Source organism: Pyrus communis, chromosome 6 (assembly GCF_041283825.1).
Source record: "Pyrus communis isolate YQ-2024b chromosome 6, ASM4128382v1, whole genome shotgun sequence".
NCBI classification, from domain to species: domain Eukaryota; kingdom Viridiplantae; phylum Streptophyta; class Magnoliopsida; order Rosales; family Rosaceae; genus Pyrus; species Pyrus communis.
In genome coordinates, this window is record NC_142570.1 from 2368463 (window position 1) to 2384591 (window position 16129).

A 16129-nucleotide genomic window follows, 5' to 3' on the forward strand; every position below is an offset into this window, starting at 1 on the left:
GGCTTCTCGCCAATGGTTTGCCAAATTCACTAGTGCCATCATTTCTGCCGGTTTTCAACAATCCAAAGCTGACTATTCATTGTTCACTAAAAAGTCTGGTATTTCTTTCACAGCTTTGCTCATTTATGTGGATGATATTGTGATTACAGGCAATGATGCTAGTGCCATTAATTCTCTGAAGTCTTTTCTTCGTGATCATTTTCGGATAAAAGACCTTGGTGATTTAAAATATTTTTTGGGTATTGAGGTTTCTCGTTCCAAACAAGGGATTTATATTTCTCAACGCAAGTATGCATTAGAGATTCTCAAGGACTATGGTTTTTTGGGAGCACGACCCATTGCTTTTCCTATGGATGACACAAAATTATCTGATAAAGGAGAACTTCTCAAGGATCCTGAAAAGTATCGACGATTAGTAGGTCGGTTAATATATCTCACTATCACTCGGCCGGATATCACCTATTCTGTGCATGTTCTAAGCCGTTTTATGCACGAGCCAAGGATATCTCATATGGATGCTGCGCTTCGTATTGTTCGTTATTTGAAGGCTACTCCAGGTCAAGGTTTATTATTTCGTTCTGACAACCAGACCAAGTTAACTGCGTTTTGTGATTCTGATTGGGCAGGTTGCCCTATCACTCGCCGTTCGACTACTGGGTATTGTGTATTCTTGGGCGGTTCTTTGATTTCTTGGCGGACGAAACGACAGAAAACCGTTTCGCTCTCTTCAGCAGAGGCGGAATATAGGGCCATGGCAGGTGCTTGTTGCGAGATAGTTTGGCTTCGTTTTTTGTTGAAGGATTTGAACATTCCTTTGGATGGTCCTTCCATTTTATTTTGTGATAATCAAGCAGCGTTACATATAGCTGCCAATCCTGTTTTTCATGAACGAACTCGTCACATTGAGATGGATTGTCACTTTATACGAGATAAGATTGTAGATGGCACAATAGAGACCAAGCATGTGGGTACGGCACAACAGTTGGCAGACTTGTTTACCAAACCTCTTGGGAAAGAAAAGTTTTCGGGTATGTTACGCAAGTTGGGAGTTCTTGACATCCACTCTCCAACTTGAGGGGGAGTGTTAGACAAATAAGGAATATGGTTGGAGTCCTTGTGTAATTGTATATAATATTATTATTGGAAGAATAAGCCGTCCTACAGCCGTCAAGCCGTCCTACAGCCGTCCTACCTTGTCCTACCTACACACTAGCCGTCCTACAGCCGTCAAGCCGTCCTACAGCCGTCCTACCTTGTCCTACCTACACACTAGGACGGCTACCTTGTCCTACCTACACATTTGTATCATGTATATATATCCTTGTAATCTTGTAGAGAAACATAATGAAAAAATAAGCATTCTCTTCCATTTGCATTCTCTTCCATAAGCATTCTCTTCCATTTGCATTCTCTTCCATTTTTCCACATTCACGTATCAATAACAAATATATTTTTTAGCCTACATACCTTTTTCTACATCACATGACATTTCCGTCGTAAACAAGTTTCTTTCCTCAATTAGATTATGCATGCCACTTTCCATTCGTTCTAAGTTTACATTTTCTTCATTTTTGGAAGCATTAATATATGGATAATGCTAGAGAGACTAAATTTGTAGACAAAATATTGTAAACTAAACGACATGAAAGTTGATGATTGGATTATTACTTAAACGTTATAAACGTGCTCATTCTTACTGACGACATATTATTTAGTTTAGTTTACAAATTTAGTTTCTCTAACATTACCCTTAATATATTATTGAGTGCAATACAATTAAACATGCACCCACATGCGTATAGAGGCAAACAGTGGTACATGTTTCTGGCATTATATAATACGTACACTGCATACGTTTATAATATGTTCATACAGATTAAGTAGATATGTCAGGACTCACAATTAGTAATCAGAATCCTTCAATATTAATGGACGTACGTTGGTCATCATGATTCATGGGGACTGAGCTATAGTTTTAGCAGCAGATCTTAAGAATAGCGATCACAGTTTTGGCTCTAGGACTACGTGTTGTTTATATATCATTCCACACCCACATATATAAACATTACAGCATAGCATGTCAGCGCGGCATATATATACATAATACATAATACATATATATGACCATGGCCAACATCTCCAAGATTTCCTGTATATAATTAACCAAAATCAGCCAACAAATATGATTCTGCTTTGCTGTATTATATACAAGCACGTATATGATCTTAATTAACGAGCATATGATGCATTACGTAGGGGTAGGGCAGTTGGCATATAGAGTACGTACAAGCTAATTGATCATCCCATCGAACTCAAGATGTGTTACTGTGTATCATCACATTGTACCACCTCTCTAATAAACGTAGAACCTTAGCTCTTATTAAACGTGGTCTTTTGTATTAATTGGCTCTTGAAGAGATGTGGATATCATAGTTCATACTCCTAGCCAATATCAAGCTAAAAACACATCACTTTGACAGATTTACTTATGCAGATCAAGCTTATATAACATGTTTTCTCTCTCCAGGTTTTATAACATACTTGATATATGAATCCTAACACGGATGACAAGGGCAACATTATATTAATATCAATCCCGCAGCTACTTGCTAGTAGCTAAACCATAGATTATCAACTAATAATTTGATACCTTTGGCATTGCATACTTAAAAGAACACATGAAGAATATATAATTAAATTCTTACTCATACGTTGCTTAGATATCCACCAAATTATGTGTGAAATCGGCGGATTTTCTATCACTTTTCTTCCCAAGTTATCAAGTTCTTTAGTAATGTATATATCTGAAAGGAACTACATCTTGAATGTGGATTATATGTAGTACGTAGTATGAATATTAGTACACAGTAGAGTGTGTGTGTATATATATATATATATCTATATATATACACACACATACCCATATATATAAAACACCATTCCACTCTTGGCCAACTTTTTTAAATTTATGTTCACTACTTCTTTCTATTCTTTCATGTCATTATTGGACCAAACATACGCATGTCCAAGACTGGCAAAGGGAAACCTTCTAAATCAACAATATATAACCTTACCACAACCACTGTAATTTACATTACTATAGTTATTATTTGTTGATGATCTAATATATAAAATCCCAATCTTTCATCAACAGAAAACTAAGAATATAGTAGACCTAGGGCTGGTTTGGTATTGCTGTGCTTTGAAAAAAAAAATTGTTTCTGCTGTACTGTGAGAATAAGCAGCTATGAAATAAAGCAGTAGAGTGTTTGGTAAACTTTTTTTGTAAAAGTGCTTTTGAAAAAAAAAAAAAAAAAAAGGCAGTATTATAGTGTTTGATAAATTTTTATGTAAAAACAGATGTGAAAAAAAACTGGTTTTTCAAAGTTGGGTTTTGCAGCTTTGTGTTTTTGGCTTTTTTCACCCAAAACTGTGGAAAAAAGCTGAAGCTGAATGTTTACCAAACATAAATTATGGCCATTTTTTTCAGAATCACCTCAGTACCAAACTAGTGCCTAATCGTACCAACACACACATACATATACCCCAATAAATTGAGAAGTTCATGTTCTATATCTCTTTTTTTTTTTTTTTTTTTTTTCTTACCATGACTTAATTAATAATCATTGCTCATGCATATGATCCCCAGCACTGAGACTATAATTATAATCTCATTGGATCTCTCGCTCGCTCTCTCTCTCTCTCTCTCTCTCTCTCTCTCTCTCTCTCTCTCTCTCTCTCTCTCTCTCTCACACACACACACACACACACACACACACAATATATACGAATGCAACACTGTGGATATCTGACCTCACACATATATATCGATGGATTACTGTGTATAGGATAAAGTATAGTATTTAAGATTATAAGCACTCTAATGAATCACTAGTACGCAAATGTCTACATATAACATTGCCATACTTACAAAGTTTTTCACTATTAATTCTTGTCGCCTTTGCAGAGGGAGACGGAGGAAAGTAGTGCAGGAAATACAACCAGAGGAGATTGACTTTTTCTTGTAGCTATAGCTTGTGCCGAAATAATCAATTGCTTTGCTCCTCCAGCCAACACATCCATGCATGTCAATGTTCATCAGTTTCCATCTCCCGTCTGTTGTGCAAATCGATGCATGATATAAAGAGATAGATGTTCCAAGATCACGAGAGATCAACAACTAAGGTATACGAACTTACTTGCAATGAGGCTAATAAGTTATGGAACGTCTTTATTTGGTTGGCTTCCATTGTTATTTTGTGAATTCAAATGGAGCTGCTGCTTGGGATGAACCAATGATGGAAAGGATTTCAAGGATGAGCTAACTGAATGAAGAGGAGGCATGAGAGCATTGCTAGCTAGGAAATTTTGTGAATTACTTGGTGAGCTCAAAAATTGGAAATGGTTGGCTCGTCGAGGCTGATCAGTAGCAGTACTAGTACCCTCCACTATTGGATTGGTAATATATGGAGGATATGAACCGAAAAGCGTCGGTGTTGCTGTAGGTGGACAGAAGAATAATTGAGAAACAGATGGCATTGGAGTTGAAAATGACAAGGCATTAGTACTCATCATGTGACTATGATGCTGATCTATTTGTGGTACTTGTGGAAATTCATGGCTACCAAACTGCGCTAGAGATAGCGTTGAAGGCTCTGAATAGTTGTGATAGTAGTTGTATGCCATTGCATTGTTTAGCAAGCCAGGTATGGAAGAAGGATGATTGCCTATGGGAAATAGCTTTTGAGCTAAGAGTTGTCCACTAACATTTCCTTCGTGATCATGACGATTTTGATCATCTTGTCCGTCGTTTGTCCTGATCGACTTGCCTTTTGCTTGATCATGAACTTCTTGATGATCAACTTGGTCTGCCTCCATAAAAGTAGAATTTACATCAAAGAAAGGAGCAACAAGAGAATTACCAGCTTTATGAGGATTTAGCATTGGTTGATGAAATTGATGACCAAATCCATGAGGAACTTGAAGTGGAGGGAGCTTATCGATATCTTGTTCCGTAATGTCAAGCAGCCAGTCTATTACCTTGCTAGGTTGGCTAAGACCAAGCCTATCTTGAAGATCATATAATTGAATGGCTGTTGGTACTGAAAGCCTAATTCTCCTGTCCCTCAATCCCCTCACTGTGGAAACCTTGCTGTGCCTATCTTTCCCACCAAAAGTACGCGAAACACGTACGATCCTTGGATTTCTAAATCCAGACCATTGCCTTGAAGTAGTAGTACTTGATGATGATGCCTTATGAAAGCTGCTATTGTTGTTCCCATCATTGTTATTGTTGTTGTTGTGGCCCTCTTGCTTGGCTTGGAAACCCTTGTCCCTTGAATTTGTTATCATTGTAGTATTTCTGATTATAGTAATCTCGCCCTTCTTTCAAGTGCTCCTTTTTTGCGGATATGGAAAGAAATTCTCCGATCGCTCGACTCCAAAGATCCAACTGAAAAAAAAAAACAAGAATAAAAATAAAAGGGGAAAAATAATAAACTGTTATATACTACATGAATTCATATGATTATTCTTAATTTCTTTTGGAATCCATATGGGTTTATATCTTATGGAAAATTGATTCATGAACTAATTAAATTAATCACTGTTCAGTTCCTGATCGATAGATGAGAAAGAAAACATTTTCTCATCAAAGTTTCCAATATTAGTATTTATTTGCATCTATATATATATATATATATATATATGCTCCCCTAATTATTAAGGAGATCCTCCATATGCAAATCTGAAAATTGTGCTGAGAAGTTGAGCAGATGTTGCATTAAAAAGAATGGTCACAAACTACTATAGAAGATAAATATATACACACATATATATATGATTAATGAGTTGAACCATTTTAATCGTCAAAGAAGTTAAAGAGCTTATAAATTGTTTAAAATTGAGAGTTAACAGGATGAGCAAAAGCTAGTAGAAAATCAGAGTTTGCAATGAGGTTTTTTTCTTGATCTACTCTCACAAAATCATACAAATTCAAACTACCGGAAACCCTAAATTACCTTTACCTCTTATCAATCTATTTTGAAAGATATAATTAGGATCATAAGATGAACTGTACTCACATCAGATTGAAAACCGAGGTCGTAGAAGCTGAGATTTAGTTCTTGGATGTCGAAAACTTATTAAAAAGAAACAGAAGAAGTAGGACAGACCAACAGGATGCAACAGTGCGATTTCAAACCTCTTGCTAAAGTATATATGATGCTCTCTCTTGAATTTCTTACTAAGCTGTGTACTTCATTTGCCTGTCAAATCCAACATCTTAGAGGCTCTTAGCTGCAGAGAGAGATAGAGAGAATATAAACTTTCAGAAATAATAATCGACCATTTGGTAAAGAAAAGATGCTAACTAGAATTTACCACACCATATTGCATGGGAATGAAAAAGGAAAAGGTATGGCACATTTATGGCCACGTGGCATCTGAATATGCTAACACGTTAATTTAGAGCAATCTTTTATGTATCTGAAATAAGACAACATAGCGTTATCATCATTCTACTCAAATTATATAATATAACACGTGAATTTGTTTTTACTAATGTCCTAAATATAGGACATATCAACTCCATTGTCCTCTCTTATTATAACACATAAATTTATACATTACATAACTTGTGTTCACGATACCTATACTTTCTCGTCCATCTGTCAAGCCACAGTATAAAAATTTCATCAATTTGTTCATACCACAGACTGAACATCACTACTTAATTAATGAATAAGTTTGGTCGCAGTTTACCGTATAATATTATGCAATAGGTTCTCTAGGTATAGATGTTGGCTTATTTTGAAGGGGGACCATCTCACACTTATCGGCAACTACAAATAGCTTTTTCCACATAGCATCAATTGAAGAAGGCATGCCTAGCTACCAGTTTAATTAAGAAAGCAGAAGAAAAAAAAAATCTATATATAAATCCCTTGGAGATAATGTTTCTTCGATCTTTTTCCCCTACATGTAAATTTGTAGTGCAATATTCATATAAAAATCATATATATATATATATATATATATATAAACTAAATAGTACTATAAGTGATTTAGTTATATAAAACATATCAATATTTCAAAAAGAATCTTGACAAATCAAAGGATGATACAAGAGAAAAAAAAATTGTAAACGATCTGATTTATTCTACAAACAAAAATAAAAAACACTACACAATTATCAAAGTAACTACACAACTTGAAAAGATTTACATTTTGCTAGACGTAATTCTTATAAAAGTACAAGATGTGAATTTTAAAAACTTAAACCATGAAACAAACAAGAAAACAAAACTAAACCCTAGCAACAAGCAAGAAAGCAATCTTAATATACTTTATTCTACTAGAAACCCTAATAAAAATACCAAAATAACCTAACAAAATTACGGATAATAAACCAAATTTACTAACTTGCTAACATTTCCTTCACCAAAAACTATATTGTAAGTACTCATTTTTTAATATTTAGCAACAGTTTTAGTTTCTTCTTCATTTTGTGTGGAGCAAAATTTAAGATTAAGAAGGGGCATGCATATTTATAATTAGTAAGTCTGAATAGTTAGTAAGATACTAGAGTTTGCTATATATATACTTACATAACAGTAATCTTCAGTCATGTGGCTCCCAAAAATTGTGGTGTATGCAAGCTATCGTCTGTATATAGTATACCAGTTGGGATATATATATATATATATGTATGTATGTATATGTATATGTATGTATGTACGTAATCAGCAGCATATATATATATATATATGTACAATTTAGAGAGCAAGGATAGAAGGGTTAGACCCTTTAGAGAAGAGTAGAGGAGGGACCAAAGTACAGGTTCTTTAAGGCATCCACTGAATGCATCGAGAGAGAGAGAGAGAGAGGGGAACTGGACCACTACATATCTACAGAATGCAGTGAGATTTTCACAACCCCAAGTTGCACTAGTTTTCGCTAATATAACGTACATGAATGAAAAATAATATATACGTAATTGCACATATATTTACTCTTTGCATCTTTATTTCAAGTAGCAGTTTGATGTGTGTGTGTGTGTGTGTGTGTGTGTGTGTGTGTGTATAGAGAGAGAGAGAGAGAGAGAGAGAGAGAGAGAGAGATCTTCATATATACATGTGTGCATAAGGGCACCTCAATAATCAAGACAAGTAGTGGAATCCTTCAACAAATGTGTGCATAAAAGGGCACCTCAATAATCAAGAAAAGTAGTGGAATCTTTCAACAAATGTGTGCATAAAAGGGCACCTCAATAATCTTCAACAAAATAATTGAGAACGTACGCTAATATAGATCGAGTACTGTACTAGTTGCAGTTCAAAAGCTGAAGTCCTACTACAGACGGGAACGGATCCCCTCCTGAGCAGGCTAAGCCTCGTGAGCAAATCACACGAACCATTAGATTTTGATCAAATAGATACAATTATTATAACTTTTAGAAAGGCTTCCTATTTATACGCATTGGATTAAAATCCAACGGTCTGTGTGATTTGATTAGGAGGGGATCCATTCCCTTTACAGACATTCAAGACAAGAAATAAACCGGCCGACACTCTGATATCTGGCCAAGACAAATAATTTTACTTCTCCATAATAATAAGTAACAATTTGATCATCATTCCATTTTAACTAATTTTTAAGCAACATTTAACATAGCCTTATATGGTTTAAACCCTCTGAAACTGATATACTTAAATAAACATATATTTTTGCAGAAACATAAACCCTAGCAAGCCTTCTCTAGCTCCTCATATATGTGTGTGTGATATCAAAGGCTCCTGTCTCCTCAGTACAAGAATAACGATAAGATCTACATAATATTATACTCAAAATTAGTATGCTTTTTATTGTTGGCATCAACCCAATTCTGGGGCAGCAGTTATTTAGGGATTTTACCAATTTTAGAGATTGTAGTTGAACAATTTAAGTTATTAAACCGAAAGCTATATTCAGAGTTCATCATACACAGAGAGCAGATAAGTTATCTGAATATCTGCCCTAAAGTAGCAGAAAAAAGAAGAAGTGAGTTAAATAGGGAGTTACAGGTTTTTCATCAAGTGAGTTAAATTCAACATTGACATTGCTCCTCCAACCAAGACTGCAGTTTTACTTTGTTCAGGAACCCCTAAATTTCCTGATCACTTTTTGGGTAAAAATTATTTCCTGCTGCTGCCATATTAATTTGTTTAAATATATATATAATATGCAGGCAGCTGCAGATCTGAGCAGAGCTGCAAAAAGGAATGGCCAAAGCCAGTGATACTTGATAAGAATCTAATTGCTTCTTCACAGTGATTAGAATAATAATGATTCGTCATCAGTCAAATGAAGATGAAAATGATAACTAAAACGAATATTATGATATAGCGAATTATTTCAATCAAAAAAGATGAAACGAATTATTTTCTGTTCTTCAAGAATACTATATCGACTTTTCTTCGTAAAAAATGATATTATGCAACATACATTATGTAAATGATTGAATTTTTAATTTTATTACTTCATATAATTAATATTATGCAACATAATTAACATGCTTTAATTAAATTAACTGTTATGACTGATGCTTAATATCATTCAAGAGAAAAATATGTGTCGCCATCACCAATATGATCTCAGTTATCATGTCATGATGACAACATTAGCGTGTGTGTGTGTGTGTGTGTGTGTGTGTGTGTGTGTGTGTGTGAGAGAGAGAGAGAGAGAGAGAGAGAGAGAGAGAGAGAGAGAGAGAGAGAGAGGACGAGTATGGTCCATATATACCCATCCAAAACTCTAATGTCTAATGTGTATATGTATTGCGTGTGTGTTGGGAGGGGGACTGTGGATAGAAAACCAAGTAGGAGATGGAAGAATCAATAATATATAGTATTTTATAGTTCAAACATTATAGCCGCTAATGTTTATTTTCTCTAGTGTACGTCACTTTAAGATCATCTTTATAAAATAAAAAAAGAATTATTAGATTTGAAGGCTACTTAATCATTCGTATGAATTTACAAAGATTGACAATTCATCATTTCTTACTATAACCGTCCATCTTATGACACATATGAATGTTTAAACCTTCTCCGAATTGAATAAACTTTTCAGATAATTTTTAAATAACAACAAAGAGAATGAACCATTCTAATTGCACTTATTATACCGTAAAATGATATAAATGTTAACGAAAAAGTAGGACTTTCCTCTCATTGTCCTCCTTTCCAATATTATCCTCAAACTATAGTGTGAAATATAAGGGATTATATTTGATCTAATTCGCAAGCATCTTGGTGCTTTCGTTCTGACGCCTGAAAGTGACAGGGCCAAACCCTAGGAAGAAAAAATAAGGTATATAGCGAACGATGGCCCCAAAACAAAAATAAATGCGTGCTCTCCTTTTCTCTCTGCCACTGCATGTCTCTGTAAATAATACAAACCCTGCAATCTCTCAGCCTGCAACAGAAAGTAAACTGCATTTCGCCCTGTGAACTCTCACCGTCGACTCTCTCTCTCTCTCTCTCTCTCTCTCTCGTGTAATATGCTCCTTCTGCATTAGTTTATAGTTAAGCACTTAGGTGCAGAATAATAGAATTAATCAAGAAAACAATTCAAAAAATCCAAAACCCTAATTACCGTACGTACAGATGAAAATATGTTCCCTTAATTCGTGTCAGATTTTAAGTAGCAGAGTCATGACAACATTAACTCCTAAATGCGTCATTCTAATTGATAAACTTTAATTGAGTGTCCAATTTTCGCTTCTCTTACGTACGTGACAATTGGTAAAGTCCATCAAGGCTTAACTAGGATAGAAATTATGTACAAAATCGATTTACATTGAATGCAATATATTTTGCTATAGTTTCTCATCGGCTATGAGGGCGAACTTGCCTACTTGGTTAACCGTTAGCTCAAGTGGTGAGAGAGAGTGTAAAAATAAGGATTAAGGTAGTTCATGCATCATAATCCATATTTGTGGGAGGGCGGAAGCGAAATACATATACTAAACTCCTATGACAAAAAGCTTAGCATTATATTTGGAATATAACGTTTAAGGGTAATTTTCTTGGTATTTACTGGATAAGTCTTATAGTTCAAGTAGGAAAATGATCTAATCTACCACTTAAGCAAGTCCTATTCATTTATATTCAATGCAATAATGCTAATTCATTTGCTTTAAACAGTAATAGGTGGATGCATTTTCTTAGAAAGTATTTATACGTCCAGCACTGATGTCTTATGTTCAATTTCAATGTATCCTATATCACTTGTATAATAAAATATATAAAAACTTGATCATTAAAAATAGATTAGATGCACAAGTTCTTGAGGGTGTGCATCGTTGCCATGATTATTCTCCCTTCTGTCATCTCAGACCAAAAGAGAACTGGATCTCTCAGTGAAGTCAAAAGTAGAGCCTCCTTAGACCTTTTGCAGTAAGTGACAACAATATAAACAGTGATCATTGTACACTAAATATTCTGGGGTGTGATATCCACACACCCCATTTTACTTCTCAATCACCCTTCTACTTTTCGGCCGTCGGATTGGATGAATTGAAGAAGATCAACGGACATAAATTAAGAAGGGGTGTGTGAGAAGTAATTTGGGGTGTGTGGATAGCACACCCCAATATTCTTCTTGTTGCTTGATTTATACTTCATAGACATTGCACGGAGCTTTCTTTTTCTCTTACTCGTGCCTAATGCTTTTCCAACAGACTTATCATCACTGTCTGCCCAACATGAAAACTTCCCTGAAGGTGAAAGTGAAGTAACAAACAATGTCAGTTATAATATATAGCATGCATGCAAATATATTGTTAATTATAAGAGTGTTGAAGGGTTTGGTGAAATGGGTTGTAATTTGGATGCAATTCAGATTATTATTCATAGGAACAAAGCCCAATTTTAATACAAGATACATACATGAAACCAGAAAGGGTAGTGCTATTCACAATACTCATTTTTACTTCTCACACACCTTTTTTCAATTTTCGGCCGTCGTATTGAATGAATTGAAAAAAATCAATGGCAACATATTAACAAGAGAGTGTGAGAGGTTAAAATAGGTGTGTGAATAGCACTTTCCAACAAAGATTTCCAACAAGGAAATGCATAAATGCATGATTGTAAAATAATAGGATATAATAATAAACTAATCCTGCTGCAAAATAATAGTCAATTATGTAACGAGCATGATGAAGCGTGGTGACCTTATGCAAGATTTGTAACTCAATGGATTAAGATGATTACTGACCTTTTGCACTTAAAATCCGAGTTTGATTAAGTCTCTCTCTTGACCGAGAAAAACTTGTGTGGGGCTTGGCTTACCACTGGACTTTGCTAAGTGGCACTACAAGCCACTAAAAAATCGCCACGTAACAAGTCTTAAATGTAATTTTTTTTTTTTCCCATTCTTTTATATTTAGGATTCTTATAATTATATTTCTCACTAATTAATATACATCAATCTAATGGATATTTTTTTTGTTTTCTTTTTTTTTTATTTTTTAAAAGGGACAATTGATGGCAAGATACGATTATCCATCCCAAATATTCCCTCCAATTTATGTTGCAGGACTCTTTCACTTTCTTCTCTCTCCCACTTCTTTGTCTTTTCGACTTTTTTCTCTCACTGTTCTTCAAAAAAAATTATGTACCCTAAACAAAATCACTTTCTCCAACTTTTGTCATGGAAATCAATCAATAATCTTTAAGTTTTTTCGTTATTTGTACAATACTTGATTTGATCATGTGAACTTGACATGAATAACCCATATATATAGGTGTATTAGGGTTAGCCTAATTTTTTATTTGTTTTCATTAACATGTTAATCTAATATTTGGGCTCAAATGTTAATCAATGTTATGGTTAATATGTTGATACGAATTACCCTATTTGTACAATAGTTTTTTCCGTTCTTTACTATGAGTATTTTATTAATGTGGTAGTCCCTTTTTTTTTTTTTAATTTAATTGGTAGGTTGCTGCTGAGACAATGGAGTTTTAAGATGTAAAAATTAGAATGGTGGTGAATTTTGACATTGAAGCCTTTCAAGTACGCAATGCTTATGCTATGAGGAAAGGGTTCAATCTTCGTAAAGAGCATATTTGAAGAGATAAATCAAATAATATTACACAATGAGATTGTTTGGGAAGTTAAAGAAGGCAGGCATGCCTTGCAACATAAACTGGAGGGAATATTTGGGAAAAGAAAAAAAGGGGGGGGGGGGGGGGGAGAACAAAATATAAGCCATTAAATTGATGCATATTCATTAGTGAAAAAAATAATTATGAGAATTTTAAATATAAAAGAATGAGAAAAAAAATTATATTTAAGACTTGTCACGTGGTGATTTTTGAGTGGATTGTAATGCCACTTAGCAAAGTCTAGTGACATGCCAAGCCCACACAAGTTTTTCTCCTCTTGACCACTATCGCTTGCACAAAAAATAATTACTAGATTTAATTAGCCCACTAAATGTGGGTTAATGAAATCTAGGCAAGCACCAAAACTTGGTAGAGTTGCAACAGCTCGAAACTTGGCTTAGTGCATCCCAAAAGTAAAGGTTTGCGTGGGCAGCTGAGAGGATTATGAAAGAGTTGAATATTAGAGTGTGCAACGAATAAGACTACAAAATAATAAGAATATTATTAAACAAACGAAAATGCCGAAACAGCTACAAAATCTCAAGAGGCTACATCGTGATTAACATATTCTTAAATGAATAACAAACATACTATTTATAATAAATTAACCCTAACCCTAAAAGGTAAAGAAAACGAAACCCTAATGCTAACGGGCTAAGCCCAGAAAACCAAACATTAAAATAAACTTAAATACTAATATTTTCCAACACCCATGTCAAACTCATGGCGGTATACGACATGAGTTTGCAAACAAGCAGATGCGGACTAGCTCTGTTAGGCAGACTGGCAGGCATGCAAACTTGACTAGACTTGACTGGACTTGACTTGACTAGCGAACTTAACTAGATTGGCAGATTGGCAAATTGATTCTTGTTGGCAAGCTAATTCTGGCTGGCAAACTGATTCTGATTCAGACTGGTTAGTGTTGAAAATATAAAAAGAACCCGTTACTAAACGGACGAGATTTCTGTATCTCAATTGTAACAACGAATGAACAAACACAAACACTATCACTTGAGTGGTCACAATTCTTAGTACTCGAATGATGATCACAAAACAATCTCAAATAAGCCAACAACTTATGTGGGCCTCAAAGACATCAAACCAAAAAATGGCTGGCAAACAGCCGACAACCCATTTTTACTCTTTGCCCGTCTGGGCCGAAACACCAAACATTTTTTCTTTTTCTTTTTTCTTTTTCTTCTTTTCTTTCCTTGACTTCTACAAAACACGGGCTGGTTTGCAGAACATGGGTCTGTGGGCAGGAGCACCTGCGGATTCTGTGCCTGATGGGACAGCGGCGGCGGCGAGGATGCGTGTACAGGGAGTGCAGCAGTGGATGGCAATCTGGGCGATAGGCAGGTATGGTGGGCATGGCGGCGATGTGGGTACGTTTCTGGGCTTCAGTCAACAGCAGAGGCAGGTTGCAGAAAAACTGGGTACGGCAAGTTTGAAGCGGCGGTTAATGGCTGGGGTTTCGGGTATGCAGGGATCTGGGAGTGGTTCCGAGCAAATATATTCAAATTTTTTTTTTTTCAAAACTAATATCAAACAAACAACATGTTACCTATCAAGAACAGATTAAATCCCGAAAGATCAAACATGCTCTAATATCAAATTGAATATGAGAGTGTGCAACAAATAAAACTACAAAATAATAAGAATATTATTAAACAAACAAAAATACCGAAACGGTCACAAAATTTCAAAAGGCTACAACGTGATTAACATATTCTCAAAGAAATAACAAACATGATATTTATAATAAACTAACCCTAACTTTAAAAGGTAAGAAATTAAAACCTTTATACTAAATCCAGAAAACCAAATATTAAACTTAAATACTAATATTTTCCAGCAAAAGTACATCACTTTCAACTTGCTAATTAAAATTGTTGATCACGCCTATTAACACTTTATGCGGCTGCAAGGAACAGTGATAGGGGATTTTTTGCATGGCTGTTAATTGGCTATTATGGCGCTAATTAGAAATAAACTAGGATTAACTACTAAGTAGCTGGGTAGGGTGGCCCGTGAAGATTTAATCAATCTAATTACCAAAAAGTCGCCCAACTTTGGCAATCACGTAGACTCTTAAATTTAATCAATGACGGTGAACTTTAATTAACATCCGCATTAAGCTCTAGCCTTTAGCTAGCAATCAAGGAGACCTGAAATGTTTCAGGTCGAAATTAAACAATCACAACAATAACCATTTGTTGTGCGAATATTCTATTATGCTCCGGTGCATAGCTGCACCGAGCAATGGAATGCTAGATGCCCCGGGTAACGGAATTACTGGATGTGCGTCCAAAAGTTCAATGACCAAGATTTGATCAGCCAAAGATCCCGGTGTACAGGAAAACCCTGGTCTTCCAAAATCTGGGAGGGCCTGGAGCTACTACGGAAGAATCACAAACAACAATGCATATTAAGATTTCCACGAGGCCAGGGGGCTCACTTTGTAGACTTGGAACAACAATGGGTGCATAAAATGTTCATCCCCTTGATCCACTCGGGGACATTCAGCTAGACTCCGGCTCACTGTCGTCAAAACTTGTTTAACTACCGTTTATGCCAAATTGCCGGAAACTCAATTGCCTTCCATGTCAATTGCAGTTTCCTCTCTCAAACGTCAGCAGAATACAAAACAAGCTAGAAACAACTAACGATTAAGGGAAAGAGGGATGAGAAGCGAGGTCCCCATGGAACATTCAGAGTTCGGGCAAACCTCGCAATTTAGGTTTAAGGCATTTAACTCTAATAACAACCTTATTCATTTAGTCTTCGAACGAAACTCTCATCAGCGTAGAGTATGCTACACTGATAATGATAAACAGGGTGTGTCATGATCATCCTTTCTAGGCTATCACAAATTAACAGTATAGATAAGAGAAGCTTGCTAATATTCGTTCTAATCCTAAACCTAAGTCTTCATATGGTTGCAATCAGGGAAAGAAAATCACAATGACAGA

The 16129-nt window shown here is 35.3% G+C and overlaps 1 protein-coding gene across 1 annotated transcript; it reads right to left on the bottom strand.

The window, feature by feature from the left end:
* Nucleotides 1–3843: 3843 nt before the first annotated feature.
* Nucleotides 3844–6347, bottom strand: LOC137709772 (transcription factor TCP5-like). The gene is made up of 3 exons (XM_088695385.1): nucleotides 6084–6347; nucleotides 4200–5452; nucleotides 3844–4116 (listed from the first exon to the last, which is right to left on the bottom strand). Exon 2 carries the CDS (start codon nucleotides 5350–5352, stop codon nucleotides 4219–4221), a length of 1134 nt encoding a protein of 377 aa, XP_088551511.1. The 5' UTR covers nucleotides 5353–5452; nucleotides 6084–6347; the 3' UTR covers nucleotides 3844–4116; nucleotides 4200–4218.
* Nucleotides 6348–16129: the final 9782 nt, after the last annotated feature.

Excerpts from the sequence above, each read along its gene's own strand:
- LOC137709772 (XM_088695385.1), bottom strand. The coding sequence starts at position 5,352 with ATGATAACAAATTCAAGGGACAAGGGTTTCCAAGCCAAGCAAGAGGGC.